Source organism: Nyctereutes procyonoides, unplaced genomic scaffold, assembly GCF_905146905.1.
Source record: "Nyctereutes procyonoides isolate TBG_1078 unplaced genomic scaffold, NYPRO_anot_genome, whole genome shotgun sequence".
NCBI classification, from domain to species: Eukaryota; Metazoa; Chordata; class Mammalia; order Carnivora; family Canidae; genus Nyctereutes; species Nyctereutes procyonoides.
In genome coordinates this window covers 25,333,976-25,351,334 of record NW_026575024.1, presented here as the reverse complement: position 1 = coordinate 25,351,334, position 17,359 = coordinate 25,333,976, and the positions used below count along the sequence as shown (strand labels likewise).

Here is a 17,359-nt window from a genome sequence, read left to right as displayed (position 1 = left end):
CTGGATGGAAAAGAGAAGGAAGAGCCTGCCAATACCATGAACAGGACAGTAAAAGATCTAGGTCTCAGCTTAGGAACTATAGGCCATGCCAAGTGGCTATGAGAGGAAAGCTAAGCCGAGCAGTCAGGAAACCAATAAATGCAAAAAATTCCCAGAAAAGTATACAAGAGGGATACTGAGAAACACAACTGTGATCTCTACATCAGGCAAAGACCCTATGTCTTGTACACAGTGTCTGCTCTGGAACCAAAAGAATTCAAACTGTGGATACAAAGACCAGGTAGGGGAAGCAGGGCCAGATATTGGGCTTGCCTAACAGCAAGGGGCAGCACAAAATTAAGGCCAAATCTTCCTATTACCTTCAGCCTCTTGTCCAAACTTTAGGTTCTGATTTCTCCCCAGGCCATACCTCCCATAGTCAATCCCATCTCAGTAAATGGCAATACAATCCACTCAGGTTCCATAGCCAGACACCTGGAATCATTCTTGACTCATCTTTTTGACCAACAGACCAAGTCCTATTGATTCTGCCAAAAGAAGACCTCTCCCATCTGTTTGCTTCTCTCTCACCATCCTAGTCCAAGTCATCATCATTTACTAGGGCAACTGGACCTCCTGTTTCTGTCTATGCCACCTACCATCCAGTCTACCTGGATGTGAGAGTGAGAGAGTGCAAGCAGGGGAAAGGCAGGCAAGGAGCCTGATATGGAACTCAAACCCACAACCCTGGAATCAGACAGACCCGAGCTAAAGGCAGACCCTCAAATGACTGAGCTACCCAGGCGCCCCTAAAACAGAAACAAAAACTTCTATGCAGAGACTAAACAAAACAGACACTTCCAGGGAAGATAGTGGAGTAGGAGGACCCTAAGCTCACCTCATCCCACAGATATACTAGATAACACCCACATCAGTGTAAATAACCCAGAAAGTGACCTAAAGACTGGCAGAAAATACTCTCCACAGCTAAATGTAGAGAAGAGGCCACACTGAGGAGGGTAGGAAGGGAAGAGAAATGGTGGGGAGCTAAATGTACTTGCAGGGCTGGCCGTGGAGGGAGGGATACCAAAGGTGCTGCATGCTGCGAGGGGAGAAAAACAGACCCTCATACCAGGTATCCCAGGTACAGCGAACCCCCACAGGAAGACAAATCCCCATAACATTTGGCTTTAAAAACAAGAAGGGCTGAATTTCACGAGTTCTTACCATCAGAGGAGCTTAACACCTGGAACTTTAAAAATCAGCAAGCTCAGCTCTCAGAGAGCTGAGAGGGCAATAACAAAAACAAAAACCTTCCTGGGTGACTGAGTGGTTTAATTCGTTTAGTGTCCAACTGTTTCAGCTCAGGTCATGTTCTCAGGGTTGTGGGATCGAGCCCCTTGTCAGCTCCCCACTCAGCAGAGAGTCTGCTTGAGATTCTTATTCCCTCACCCACTCTCTCTGCTCCTCCCACTGCTTGCTCGGCTCATGCGGATGCTCTCTCTCTCAAACAAATAAATAAAATCTTAAAAACAAAAACCTTCCAACTCATAGTAGTGACAAACCACTCAGACATTGGTTTCTAATACCATTTTCTATAAAAGAAATCAGGACCCCTTAGAGAAATGGCTAATTCTAGGACTAGAGAAACAGTACAAGATGACCCTGAAGCAGCTTACTAATTACTGAAAAAAAGAAAGTACTCAAAAAAACCACAATGATGGAAGTATGTTAAAGTTACAGTGCTAACTGAAAGGGCTGCTAAAGCTGAAACAACAGAACCAACAGAATAAACAAAGTGGTACTGGATTATAATCCAAATATAAATAAATACCCAACAGTCTATACAGACAGAAACAAATTATTCAGTAAATAATTGGGGAGAGAACAGACAAACCTCTTGTGCAGAAAACCCCTAACTCAGGGATCCCTGGGTGGCGCAGCGGTTTAGCGCCTGCCTTTGGCCCAGGGCACGATCCTGGAGACCCGGGATTGAGTCCCACGTCAGGCTCCCGGTGCATGGAACCTGCTTCTCCCTCTGCCTGTGTCTCTGCCTCTCTCTCTCTATCATAAATAAATAAAAATTTGGGATCCCTGGGTGGCGCAGCGGTTTAGTGCCTGCCTTTGGCCCAGGGCACGATCCTGGAGACCCAGGATCGAATCCCACGTCAGGCTCCCGGTGCATGGAGCCTGCTTCTCCCTCTGCCTGTGTCTCTGCCTCTCTCTCTCATTCTGTGTGACTATCATAAATAAATAAAAATTTAAAAATAAATGAATGAATGAACGAATAGATAGATAGATAGATAGATAGATAGATATAGATAGATAGATAGAAGAAAGAAAACCCCTAACTCATTTACACAGCTACTTAACCTGCATGGAGGTGAAGCATAACTTCCCACTAGTTAAATTCTCAGCTGCACAGTGACTTTTCTCCCAAGAGCACAGTATGGAAAGGAGGAGAAAGCAACTTTACAATGAAGAAACCAGACAAACACTACCTCCAGCCAGGTGATCAAGGGTAACAGGAATAATGATAAATCATATTAAGAGTATGTATCCTTATGTTGTAATGAGAATGGTACTCTATCTCAGTAGCCTTCCTCCTCCAAACTTGCAACTGTAGTCTAGTCATGAGAAAAATTTGACAAATTCCAATTGAGGGGCACTCTACAAAGTATATGACCAGTTCTCCTCAAAACTGTCCAGGTCATCAAAAACAAGGAAAATCTGAGAAAGGGTACAACGAAGAGGAGAAACTCACTTTAGAACCAAAGACATAACTAAGTTGAAAGAGAAGGAATGGAAAAAGGTATTTTATTCAAATGGTAACCAAAAGACAAATGAGGAAGCTATTCTAGTATTACACAAAATAAACTTTTTTTTAAACTATTTTTTTATATAAAGATTTATTCATTTGAGAGAGAAAGAGCGTGCACGCGAGCATGGTGGGGGCGGGGGGAGGGCAGAGGGCAAGGGAGAGGGAGGCTCCCCGCTGAGCAGGGAGCCCAACTCAGGACTCTATCCCAGGACCCCGAGATCATGACCTGAGCCAAAGGCAGATGCTTAACAGACTGAGTCACCCAGGGGCCCCCACAAAATAAACTTTAAAACAAAAACTGTTGTAAGAGACAAGGGACATTATATAATAATATAACAATAAAAAGGCAGGTTATCAAAATGATGTAACAATTACAAACATATGTGCATATGAGCCCAAAAGTTATGGAGCAAACTCTGACAGAACTGAAGGCCAAGGGACGCCTGAGTGGCTCAGTGGTTGAGCATCTGCCTTTGGCTCAGGGCATGGTCCTGGAATCCCAGGATCAAGTCCCACATCGGGCTTCCTGCAGGGAACCTGCTTCTCCCTCTGCCTTTATCTCTGCCTCTGTCTCTCATGAATAAATAAATAATTTTAAAACTTTAAAAAAATATATTTAAAAGATGAGCTTTAAAGGCATGAAAAGACCTTGAGAAACTTTAAATGCATATTACTAAGTGAAAGAAGCCAATCTGAAAAGGCCAAATAACGTATGATTCCAACTATACAACATTCTGGAAAAGGCAAAACTATGGAGAAATAGGGGTGCCTGGGTGGCTCAGTCATTATAGCATCTGCCTTCAGCTATGGTCATGGTCTCTGGGTCCCATGCTTCAGGCTCCCTGCTCTGTGGGGAGTCAGCTTCTCCATCTCCCTCCTCCCCTCTCCCCCTCAGCCCCCTCTACTTGTACTCTCTCATTCTCTCTCAAATAAATAAATAAATGGAATTTAAAAAAAAAGGGAGAGAAAGCTAGAGGCATCACAATTCTGGACTTCAAGTTATATTACAAAGCTGTAATAATCAAAATAGTATAGTACTGGCACAAAAATAGACAGATCACTACAACAGAATAGAAAACCCAGAAATAAATCCACAATTATATTGTCAATTAATCTTTGACAAAGCAGGAAAGAATATCCAAAAGTCAGTCTCTTTAATAAGTGGTGATGGGAAAACTGGACAGCAACATGTAAAAGAATAAAACTGGAGCACTTTCTTACACCACATACAAAATTAATTCACAATGGATTAAAGACCTAAAATGTGAGACCTGAAACCATAAAAATCCTAGAAGAGAACACATGCAGTAACTTTTGACATAAGCAGTAGCAACTTCTTTCTAGATACGTCTCCTGAGGCAAGGGCACCAAAAGCAAAACTAAACTATTAGGACTACATCAAAATAAAAAGTTTCTACACAGGGAAGGGAAACAATCAACAAAACTCAAAGGCAACCTATGGAACGGGAGAAGATATTTGTGTAAATGATGTATCTGATAAAATGTTTAGTATCCCAAATATATAAAGAACTTATAAAATTCAACATCCCAAAAACAAACCAAAAAAGGGGGAAGAAGATATGAACAGACATTTCTCCAAAGAAGACAGATGGCCAATAGACACATGAAAAGATGTTCTTTATCACTTATCATCAGGGAAATGCAAACCAAAACTACAATGAGATATCACCTCACACCTGTCAGTATGGCTAAAAACACCACAAAAAACAACAGGTGTTGGCAAGGATGTGGAGAAAAAGGAGGCCTCGTGCATAGTTGGTGGGAATGCAAATTGGAGCAGCCACTGTGGAAAACGGTACGGAGGTTTCTCAAAAAGTTAATCACACTACTAGGTATTTACCCAAAGAACACAAAAACACTAATTCAAAGGGATATATGCACCCTGTGCTTATAGCAGCACTATTTATAGTAGCCAAGATATGGAAGCAGTCCAAGTATCCATTGACTGATAAATGGATAAAGATGTGGTATGTATATACAATGGAATATTACTCAGCCCTGCAAAAGAATGAAATCTTGCCATCTGCAGCGACATGAAAGGAGTTAGAAGGTATAATGCTAAGCTAAGTGAAATAAAGTCACTCCTATGTAGAATTTAAAAAACAAAACAGGGATCCCTGGGTGGCGCAGCGGTTTAGCACCTGCCTTTGGCCCAGGGCGCGATCCTGGAGACCCGGGATCAAATCCCACGTCAGGCTCCCAGTGCATGGAGCCTGCTTCTCCCTCTGCCTATGTCTCTGCCTCTCTCTCTCTCTCTCTGTGACTATCATAAATAAATAAAAAAATTAAAAAAAAAAAAGAAATACAGTTGATTTAAAAAAAAAAAAAAAAACAAAACAAAACAAATAAGCAAAGGGGAAAAAATGAGAGAAAGGCATATTGGGAAACATTCTCTTAATTATAGAGAACTTATGGTTACTAGAAGGGATGAATGGGGGGATGGCTGAAATAGGTGATGGCGATAAAGAAGTGCACTTGTGATGAGCACAGGGTGATATATGGAAGTGCTGATTCATTACACTGTACATCTAAAACTAATGTATTAGTTATATACAACTATAATAACAGTTAAGTAACTGGAATTAAAATTACAATTTAATATAAAAACAAAAACAATTTTTAAAAAATAAAAACAAAATAAAATCAGGAAAAACAAATCCTCCAAGTGCTGTCAAACCAAAGGGCAATGAATGAACTGACAAGCTAAAAAAAGAAGGCCATGAGGGAAATTCTCATGTAAAACATGAGAATAAAGTAAGGAGACAGGCAGCTGAGTTAATGTCATTAAACCAAAATTAGAAAGATAAATAGCACAGTTTTTCCCAAGCAAATGGGACTCTCTACCTTCCCCTCCTTCAGTCTCTAATTTCTAGCGTGCAGGGTCAAAAATCAGGTAAGTTAGCAGCATCCACAGCAAAAATTGGGTTGCTAAACATTTAACACAGACTGTAGAGAAAACCCCAGAAACACTAACCAAGGCAAAAATGAAGTAGAGAGACAAAGGGATCACTTTACTTTTGGTAAATTTAATGACTGTAAAAGCTGTTCATGTAGCAGCAAAGAGATACATTTTCCATTTGACATAAAGTTGCTTTACCACTTGCAGTTTGTCTCCAGAGGTTCTACCTCTTTCATTAGTGACCAGTCATATCTCCCTTCCTGTTGGGAAGGACAGCCCATGTCAACTCTAACACCATCCACTCAGGTCAGCAATATGCTGAGGAGCCCTTCAGGGTGGTCCTGCAGAGAACATGTCCTTTAAGTGTCTGAGAGCTGGTAGACGTGATCTGAAAGAAAACCAGTCAGAAGAAAACAAGGTAACCAGGACTGCACTTGAGGGACTTAATGTGGGGCCTCCTGAGGAGAGGCCACCAATAGGGATCTAATGGAGGTGGTGTCAAGCTAGCAGAGACTGCATGGTTCCCACGTGGCCCCAATCCTGGAAGGAAAAGACATCTAATACAGTGGTAATATGTATAATTTAAGAAGTCTAATAGTTAAGTCCCAACTACCACTTCCCCTTTTTCTCTTGGGAGATGGCTCTTCTCTAGCACCAACCGTAAGTTTCTGGTATGAGCTGCCCATCATAGACCCTGCCCTCCCAACCCCAGGGGTAAGCTGTGGTTTAGGCTTACTAGTCAAATACTTCCTTAGGATATTTATTACCAAAATTTGGCAAGAAAAACTCTCTTTTTCTCTCTAATTGAGAACTGAAAGCATGTGACTCCAAAGGAGCTTTCAGGAGAAGACCAGCAAAAATAAGTAAACACGGATAACTTCAAGCACTGAAAAGTGTCACAAAGATAAAATGGGCTGATGTGATAAAGGGAAACTGCTTTAGCTTCCCTAAAGAGGCTTTTCAAGGAAGTGACATTTCAGAGAGAAACTGAAGGTTAAAAAGACAGCAGTCACATAAAAATCAAGAGCCTCCCAAACAGGGCAGCCCCGGTGGCGCAGCGGTTTGGCGCCGCCTGCAGCCTGGGGTGTGATCCTGGAGACCCAGGATCAAGTCCCGCGTCGGGCTCCTTGCATGGAGCCTGCTTCTCTCTCTGCCTGTGTCTCTGCCTCTCTCTCTCTCTCTGTATGTGTCTCTCATGAATAAATAAAATAAAATCTTTAAAAAAAAAAAAAAAGAGCCTCCCAAACAACACAACATGTGCAAAGTCTCTGACACTAGAACTAGGTCTGAGGAGCAAAAAGGAGGCCATCAAGGCTAGAGGAAAGAGATTTAGAAGAATAGAGGGGGCAGGAGGTTGGAAAGGTTGCTAGGACAGATCATATAAGGCCTCAGACACTGTGTTTCATGCTGGTTCCAATGAGAAACCATTGGAGGGCTTAAGCAGAGGAGTGAGTGATCTAATTAAGAAAGGCCACAGCAACTACTGTGGGGTGGACAGACAAGAGGAGGGCAAGGATGGAAGTGGGGAATATGAAGCCTTTGGAATTTCCATGCACTGCTGGGGGAGTGCACTATGGTACCTTTACTTTGGCTGGTTCTGTTATATGCACTCTATGACCCAGCAATTCTAGGCCATATATCCAATAGAAATGAATACATATGTGCACTAAAACACATGTACAGGAATAGTCGTAGCAATACCATTCATAACAGCTCCAAAATGGAAACAACCAAAATAGCCATCAATAGTACAACACAGGGGCAGCCCGGGTGGCTCAGCAGTTTAGCGCCGCCTTCAGTCCAGAGCGTGATCCTGGAAACCCGGGATCGAGTCCCACATCAGGCTCCCTGCGTGGAGCCTGCTTCTCCCTCTGCCTGTGTCTCTGTCTCTGTCTCTCATTAATAAATAAATAAAATCTTTAAAAAATAAAAAATATAAAAATAGTACAACACATAAACAAATTGTAATATATTCATGGATAAATATTATCACGGATGAACTGCACAACATAAGACTGAGGAAAAGAAGACAAGCACCAAAAATACACACTGTACAATTCAATTTTGTAACAAAAATACACAAAACTAAACAATGGTATTAGAAATTAGGATGTAGAGGTGCCTGGGTGGCTTAGTTGGTTGAGCGTCTGACTCTTGATTTTGGCTCAGGTCATAATCTCAGGGTGGCGGGATTGAGCCCCACAATGGGCTCCATGCTGAATGTTGAGCTGCTTGGGATTCTCTCTCCTCCTCTGCCTCTCCCCTGCTCTCTCACACTCTCTCAAAAAAAAAAAAAAAAGAAGAAAAGAAGAAGGAGAAGAAGAAGAAAATAACGATGTAGGGAAAAAGAGTGATGAGTAGGAACATGAAGGCCTCTGAGGTTCTGAAAATAGTCTATTTCTTGATCCATGTGGTAGTGACAGGGGTAGGATCACTTTGTGGTAATTCATCAAGTATTATAATATGGGCAATTTTCTACATTTATGATATGCTTCAATAAAATAATTCATCTTTAAAATACAGAAGCAGAAAATCCTGAGAAGGCTGCTGAAATCTCCTAGCCAAGAAATGATGATAGTTTGGAGACGTAAAGAAATAGGCAGCTTCAAGATACATTCCATAAGCGAGCTGAAACAGATGAACTGCTGATAAAGAACAGGAAAGTGAATATCTAGGATGAGCCCTGTATTTTTAACTTGAGCAACTGAGTGTGCCATTTACTGAGATGGGGAGGGCTTAAAAAGAAGAAATTTGCAATAAAAAATTCATTCTATTTTGGCTACATGAAGCTTAAGATGCAAAAGAGAAAGGATATAAATGTAAATCTTGAGAGGATGAGAAGGGATGGAAAGGAAAATATACAGGGACAGTGTAACAGAATATGAAGATGTTTCCTATAAAGTCCCATATAACTGGACAGCATGTATGAGTAGGGATATGAATGAGCCAGTGGAAATAATGAGACAATAAGGCTTCATCTGATTATATTGCTTTTCTTCATGAAATATGAGGCAAAGATATCAGCTGAGATAAGGTTTAGATAGGTGAATAAAGATTTAAGGAGAAAAAGTAGGAAAAGTCAATTTACTAGGGAAATATAGTAGGATCAGGATTTCAGGGTCATGCTGAGTGCTCATGTAAGTTTCATCATCACAAATTTGAACTGAATGCAGCTGGATTCATGTGACAAAGACTGTTATTTGTCTCCCAACACTTCTCCTCTTCCTAACAAAACCCAATTTTTAGCTGGGCATCTGATCATTCAGAATGAAGACCACACTTCTCAGCCTTCTTTGCAGATATGTTATAAAAAGTGTGGGGAAACTCCCACAAACTGCCCTGAAAGGAAGAGAGTATGCCCTTTCCTGCTCTTCTTCCTTCCTAGAAGAAGGAAGAAGGAAGATATTTTTCCTGCTAGTTAGAATATGGACATGGTAGCTGGAGCAACCATCTAGGATCATGGGATAACCTTAAGAATGGAGACCACACACAGCAGGGCAAAAGATAGGAGCCTGGACCCCTGATGATCACAAAACCATCCCAATCACCAGTTCTGGACCTTCCATATCTAGATTTTTATGTAAAAGAGAACTACCATATTTTAGCCATTGTATTTTGAGTTTTTAATCACCATCATCTGACCTAATCTATGTAATAAAGATTATCTGTATGCTTTTCCCTAGCAATGTTCAGCTGCTAGGCTGCAGATGCAAAATAAGAAGATAACCACTTTCACCAGGGTTGGAGTTTAGCCAAATAAGCACGAGACAAGAAAGTGAAATCTAGGGCACCTAGCTGGCTCAATCGGTGGAGCACGCAACCCCTGATCTTGGGGTTATAGGTTCAAGCCCCATGTAGGGTACAGGGATTACTTATTTTAAAAACTTAAAAAAAAAACTAAAAATCAAAATATATGAGTGTATCTATCTCTAGTCTAGAGACTCTCTGTGAAGAGAAATGAGAACAGCAGAGGAAGGAACAACAGAGAAACCCACAGAACCTCTGCTCCACAGCAACTTCTTCATTTTGATCCTTCCACTAAATCTTTCCTGTGGGGTTTAGGTCACTTGGGAACAAAAAAGGAGTAGCAAGTAATACAGCATCAACTTTCTACCTTTCTTGACAGATGGAATTTTTCCATTGCATAAAAGAATATCGAACTAACAATAAAACCCAGCACACCAACCTCATCCTTTTTCAAGTAACCCTTAGCTAAAGTGAAAAGAAAGGAGGAGGTGTGAGAAAGTAACTAAAAACCAAAAGCAAACATTCAAGACAAAGAAATAAAAAAAACGAAAGTGTCCTAAAAAAACAACAAATGGAGAAGCCTATGAAGAATTATTTCCAAATCAATCACATTGTTGCCTATTAGAAATTAGTCTACTTAGTAAATTCTTAAAGTAAGACAAAGCTCAGTTGAAACAAAGCCAGAAGGAAATAGGACCAACCAGCAAACTGAATGTGTTTTAAGTTTTTGTCAGTTGGACAGAACCGAACATCTCAGTGATGGTAAAATTTCCAGGTCAATCCAAAGAAGTTACATGCCTTCTTCAGCTGAAAGCCACAAACCATGGCCCCCATGACAAGACAGATGTGACAATAAAAGCAAGGACAGAGAGTAAAGGGTTAGGCATGAGGGAACAGGACAAAGGATATTATACTGATCAGCATCAGCAGAAAAAAGAATCACCCTCTCTCCATTTCTCTCTTCTGTAGATTCTTCAGACCTCGGTTTGGAAGAAGTGGCTTTATTCCTGCCTACCATCAGTATGTGTCCTGTCAGGCTTTGGTTCTGGGGTAAAGTGGACATGAGGACCAGAAGGAAAGGAAGATGGCACTAACAGACCTGTACAGTATGATAAGGAGGTAGAAAGAAAGTACAGGAAGGAGGGAAGAAAGGGGAAATCCCACAGCCATTAACCTCCATCTGCTAGTCCAGAACTGAGGGATACCTAGGATATCAGAGACCTTAGAGAGTATGCTCATCTCTGACAGAGAGATGATCAACTCACTCTGAATCACTTACACTTCCTAGTCTCTCTATAGTAGGGAACTGTATGCTACTGCATACTCTAATCTCACCAAATTCCCAAAAAGAACCCTTTAAGACAGAAGAAAGGAGAAGAAAAACAGAAAGGTATTAGTTGGGAGCAGTTTAAAATTCAATTCAAGGTGTCCTTTCATTGTTCAGGCTGAGAAGAGATTTTTATTTCACTAAAAAATTTCCCCTGAAGAAATTCCATTCCCCCAAATTATCTAACCCAACACCCATCTCACAATGCAAGCCAAAAGCCCAAAAGGACACCTTACCTTCACCAGCACATAGTCCCCAGGCTGAGCTCTGACCCTGACGTCAGAATTATTAATGTCCTCCATCTCTACATCGGGGAAGATCACTTTAAGGTTTCCATCATTCCGGCCACACAGATCAGTGGCAGAGCGTTTACTGTGCTGCAGAAAGAACAGAGACAGTTTATGAATCTGTCACAATTACCAGTTCTGGTATAGCAGAAATTATGCTTTCTCTGCCTCAGATCCCTAAGGGTCTTACTTACAGAGCATTCCTTAATCAAGCAGTCACTGAAGTGTTTACTGCTGCTTCACCAACAAGGAGAGTGCATGACAAACTATAGAAACTCAATAAAGTTTTGCTGTCTATATCTTAATAAAGGACTCAATCAGTCTTTGATTAAAGAATCACCTTCCTGGGAATCTGCCTTTGGCTCAGGTCGAAACCCCGGAGTCCTGGGATTGAACCCCACATCGGGCTCCCTGCAGGGAGCCTGCTTCTCCCTCTGCCTATGTCTCTGCCTCTCTCTGTGTGTGTCTCTCATGAATAAATGAATAAAATCTTTAAAAAAAAAAAAAAAGGAATCACCTTCCTTAGGAGTGGACTTCCAACAATCCTGAAGGCAAGGCAATGACATATGGGTGATGCAGGTGGCAAACTGACTTTCACTATACCTAGTCTCATATTAATCACTCAGGAATGTTCTGGGGTTGTTTGGCCTGGGTGACTTGCTTCTAATGAACAGGCAGACATGACACCAGAGTCTCCATCACAACATAGAGAAGACAAGGTCAGGAGAATAATAAAACCACTCTGAATAAGAGAAAAGTTTATTATTGTAAGTGTATTACATTATACATGTTACATGATGCCCTATCTGCGGTTAAAACAAATGGCCATGGGGTACCTGGGTGGCTCAATCAGCTAAGTGGCTTTACCTCAAGTCATGATCCCAGGGTCCCAGAATTGAGCCCTACATCAGGCTTTCTGCTCAACTGGGAATCTGCTTTTTTTTTTTTAAGATTTTATTTATTCATGAGAGACAGAGAGAGAGAGAGGCAGAGACACAGGCAGAGGGAGAAGCAGGCTCCATGCAGGGAGCCTGATGCAGGACTCGATCCCTGGACTCCAGGATCACGCCCTGGGCCCAAGGAAGGCGCTAAACCACTGAGCCACCCGAGGATCCCTGGGAGTCTGCTTCTTCCTCTACCCCTCCTCACCGCTAAAGCCTTTGTCTCTAGATTAGGGGCACTGAAGAGTCACCTGTTATACTGACATTGATGGTGATGACATCTTGCCTGGTACTGTAAATCTACTACATTAACAGCTATAGAAAGTCTGGCTCGGGGTGTGTGTGGGGGTGTACCTGGCTGGCTCAGTCAGCTAAGCATCTGCCTTTCGCTTAGGTCATGGTTCCAGCGTCCTGGGATTGAGCCCCACACTGGGCTCCCTGCTCAGCAGGGAATCTGCTTCTCCCTCTGCCTCTCCCTGCCCAACCCACCAACTCATGCACTCTGTCAAATAAATAAAATATTTTTAAAAAATAAATGAGGGACACCTGTGTGGCTCAGTGGTTAAGCATCTGCCTTTAGCCCAGGGCATGATCCTGGAGTCCCGGGATCAAGTCCCACATCGGGCTCCCTGCATGGAACCTGCTTCTCCCTCTGCCTATGTCTCTGCTCCCCTCTTTCGCTCTCTGTGTCTCTCATGAAAAAATAAATAAAATCTTTTTAAAAAAATAAGAAATGAATGAATGAATGAATAAAACAAATGGTCAAAGACAGTCCAAAAGATAATTTGTTCTTAGAAAAATCAAGCTCCCAGGGCACCTGGATGGCTCAATTGGTTAAGCCTCTAACCCCAGGTCTTAGCTCAGGTCTTGACCTCAGGGTCATGAGTTCAAAACTGCATTGAGCTCCATGCTGGGCATGGAGCCTACTTAAAAGAAAAAAAAATCAAGCTCCAACTTCATACTGTATTCTTCAGTGATCAAAGACACAGGAAGAAGTTTAGTTCTTAAACTAAGACTACTTTAGGGAAACACCAGTCAGGTAAGATTTAAAAAGATTCCCCACCATCTCCTTACAAAACACTTAACTAGTTACAAAAGGAAAAGAGTAACTTTTCAGTCACTTAACTAGTTACAAAAGGAAAAGAGTAACTTTTCAGTCAACAAGCCTAGCAGACAACACCCTAATGAAATGTTCAAAATTAATATCACCAGTAATGAGATAATCAAAACCGTATGCCACCCCAAAGGATACAATTAAGAAGAACACAATAACATTCCTTTAATATTCCTGCCTAAAATATATAACCTGAATCTTATCACAAGTATACTCTTTAGACAAACTCAAATTAAGGAACGTTCTACAAAATAACTGGCCCATAATCATCAAGTGACAAGATTATAAAAGCCAAGAAAGACTGAGGAATTGTTCTAGACAGACAGGAAATTAATGTAACATGTGACACTGAATTGAATCTTTTTCCTATAAAGGACAGTTCTGAGACAAGTGGAGAAACTTAAATAGGGTCAGAGGGATAGATGGCAGATATCTAACAAGATTAATTTCCTGATTTTGATGGTTGTACTTGTAGTTATGTAGAAGAATGTCCCTGTTTATATAAAATATATACTACAGTATTTGAGGGGGTTGAGGGCATTAGTCAACAACTAACTCTCAAATGAGTCAAAGAAAAAAATTCTTGGTACTGTATTGCAACTTTTCTGTAAGTTTGTGATTATTTTACACAGGTTCTGTGATTTGAACAGACCAACGCTAAAAGAACATTTATAAGACAAACGGGGGCAGCCCGGGTGGCTCAGCGGTTTAGCGCCGCCTTCAGCCCAGGGCGTGATCCTGGGATACCAGGATCAAGTCCCACATCAGGCTCCCTGCATGGAGCCTGCTTCCCCCTCTGCCTGTGTCTCTGCCTCTCTCTCTCTCTCTCTCTCTCTCATGAATAAGTAAATAAAATCTTAAAAAAAAAGAAAAAAGAAAAAAGAAAAAAAAAGACAAACGGAAATTGAAACACTGACTAAATATCTGATAATATTAACAAACAATTATCAATTATTTCACATATGATAATATGATGTTGGATTTTTTTTCTTAAAAGAGTCCTTATCTTAGGGCACCTGGGTGGCATAGTCAGTTGAGCATCCAACTCTGGATTTTGGCTCAAGTCCTGATCTCAGGGTGTTGAGATCAAACCGGGCTCTGTGCTCAAGTCTCTCTTTCCCTCTCCGTCTCCCCCTCCCACACTCTCTCTCTAAAATAAATACATAAACCTTTTAAAAAAAAAAAAAAAGAGTCCTTATCTTTTATCTTTTAAAGATGTATATACTAAAACATTTACTGACAAAATACTATGATGTGTAAGTATAATATGTATAATATGATATATAAGGTACTTGCTTCAAAACAATCCAACAGGAGGCAGTAAAGATGAAACAAGATTAGCCATGATAAACACTGTACTGACAGTTGTTGAGGTTTGTTAATGAGTGCATGGACATTCATTATACTATTCTTTCTATATCTATGTATTTTTTTAATTCCCCATAATTTAAAAAAAGGAGGAGGGAGGGAAGGTTGCTTAGAGGCTCTAAAATGAGAAAGACCAGGGATCCCTGGGTGGCGCAGCGATTTAGCACCTGCCTTTGGCCCAGGGCGCGATCCTGGAGACCCGGGATCGAATCCCACGTCGGGCTCCCGGTGCATGGAGCCTGCTTCTCCCTCTGCCTCTCTCTCTCTCTCTCTCTCTCTGTGTGTGTGTGTGTGTGTGTGTGTGTGACTATCATAAAAAAAAAAATAAAAAATAAAAAAAAAAATGAGAAAGACCAAAGTCAAATTCTGGCTCTGCCTTACTAGCTGTATGACCTTCAGGAAATGATTATACTTCTCTGAATCTCTGCTTTCATCTCATAAAAGGGCTAATAATAGCACTAGCTCTAAAAACTGTGGTAGAGGGCAGCCCAGGTGGCTCAGCAGTTTAGTGCCACCTTCAGCCCAGGGTGTGATCGTGGAGACCCAGGGTCAAGTCCCACTTTAGGCTCCCTGCATGGAGCCTGCTTCTCCCTCTGCCTGTGTCTCTGCCTCTCTCTGTGTGTCTCTCATGAATAAATAAATAAAATCTTTTTTTAAAAAAAAAAAAAGAAACTAAAGAAAATGTGGTAGGACTCAATGTGCTAATGACCATAAAGTGCAGTTCCTTTAAAAAAAAAAAGGTCCTCAGTTCCTGGCAGACAGTAAATGCTCAGTATACATGAGTTATCACCATCTTCTCTGCCACTCTGGATATATGAACCTGAAGTTTTAAATAGACCAAGACTAAAGGATGGAAAGTCTCCTCTAAAAGAAAGTAAAGATGGGCAGCCCAGGTGGCTCGCAGTTTAGCGCCGCCTTCAGCCCAGGGCCGGATCCTGGAGACCCAGGATGGAGATCCACATCGGGCTCCCAGCATGGAGCCTGCTTCTCCCTCTGCCTGTGTCTCTGCCTCACTCTCTTCCTCTCTGTGTGTCTGTCATGAATAAATAAATAAAATCTTTAAAAAATAAAATAAAATAATAAAAAATAAAATAAAATAAATAAAATAAAATAAAATAAAAGACTCCCAACTGCTAGCCCTGAAAATTCCACTTATTCTCTAGCCACAAGTGAGTACCCACTTATGACAGATGCATAACAAAGAATCTTGTTTTGATTTATTTAATTACCATAGGTTCTCTATAAAACTGATGAGGTCAGAGACACAGATTAGTAAACTTTCAGTACTTATTCATTCATTCAAAAGACAAATTAAAAAAAAAAAGACAAATTCACTATTCTCCTCATTCTGCGAGGAGAGCTGGGAATACAATAAAATGGATAAAATGTAGACTGCTAATAGGCATGCACATGTACAGATCTCCAGAATCACAGCTGATACCCTAAATTACAAAACATTTAGTTAGGCAAATACCTTCTAGGGTATTACACTAGCTCAACATCACCATCCATTGGCCAACTGCCAGTCTAGACCACAGGAAGATACCCTAACCCAGATGATTTCCCCTCTGAAAATTAGAGCTGGGGCTGAGAGACACTATTTTGGTCTGTGAATAGCTAGAACTATACTATGCAAACACAGGAACAACAGGGCTGCTGTGCTCTGCAACAAAGATGAAGTAACAGGAAAACCTGGTCTAAAGAGGAGACAAGAAAGTATGAACCTGAAGGGCTTCCCAGACTGAGTGCAGTCCTTTCTAAACACCTGCAGTGTTCTTGACCTTAGGCTCCACAAGACACCCTTGAAGTACAAAAAAGAATTCCTTTCGTCTTAGGCTGAATGGCTTGATGGAATTACTAAATACCAAAGAGTCCTAACAAACACAAAGGCCTGGAAACCAGTGGCTTTGATGCTACCATATCCTAAGGCTTGGAAGAGGACTCTTTTTTTTTCAATCCAAGCCTTGGGAGAAGTCACAGAAAGAGCCCATCTCTCTCCTTCTCCTCCTCTCCAAAGGCTGCAGCATATAGCTTCATGCTCCCAAACTCACCCCTTAATCCATCTGTTTAGTGATCTAATGGCTAGGTTCCCAGGCTTGACCACAGAAGCCCAGAGGAACCCCAAAATTCCTGAAACGCAGTACATTCCTAAGAAAATGTGATGCCTGGCTGGCTTAGTTGGTAGAGTGTGCAACTCCTGACCTCGGGATTGTGGTGAGCCCTATGTTGGGTAGAGGTTAATTAAGAATATAAAATCGTCAAAAAATTTTAAAAATAAAAATATTAAAAAAAAAGGATTAAAGACAGATAAAAATGATTCTAAAAACATACATATGATACTGCTTCCAGAAGATGGTGCAGACATACTTTTCCCTAATCCTTCTGCTGCTAAGTACAAAAATATCTTTCAGGAATGAAGGAGAAATCAAAACATGATGAAGAAAGACAATCTGCTGCCAGGGTGTCTAAAGGAAGTTTTCTAAACAGAAAGGAAAAGATAAAAGAAGGAAGTTTGGAAGATCAGGAAGGAAGGAAAAAAACATAATGACATGATTACCTATGCAGAAAATCCCAAGGAAAATACCAAAAGACTCCTAGGACTACTGATTTCAGCAAGGTCACAGAATACAAGATAAACACACAAAATTCAATTATTTCTGTACAATATAATGAACACAAGAAACACTTAAAATTTAAAAATACAGTAGCAACTATAATAGCTGAAAAAAAAAGATAATCAGGTGTAAATCTAACAAAATACATATAGGATCCTTAACACAAAAAATCTGATGAAAGAAATCAAAGATCTAAATAAAAAAAGACATACTGTGTTCCAAAACAAACAAACAAAAAAT

General features: G+C 40.9%; 1 protein-coding gene across 4 annotated transcripts in view; it reads right to left on the bottom strand.

Annotated features, from left to right (window-relative positions):
• Window positions 1-17,359, bottom strand: part of CDK5RAP1 (CDK5 regulatory subunit associated protein 1) — a 57,216-nt gene that overhangs the window by 8,867 nt on the left and 30,990 nt on the right. For 2 of the 4 annotated variants that reach the window (XR_008661292.1, XR_008661293.1), the window contains exons 13-14: window positions 11,031-11,171; window positions 5,919-6,108 (exon numbers count right to left, since the gene is read on the bottom strand). Coding sequence is in view for 2 of the 4 variants with exons in the window: in XM_055300757.1 (XP_055156732.1) it covers window positions 6,028-6,108; window positions 11,031-11,171 (222 nt within the window). In the remaining 2 variants the exon portion in view is untranslated. Of the gene's footprint in view, window positions 1-5,827; window positions 6,109-11,030; window positions 11,172-17,359 lie in introns of those variants that run through there. The other 2 variants (XM_055300757.1, XM_055300772.1) reach the window with 1 other exon arrangement.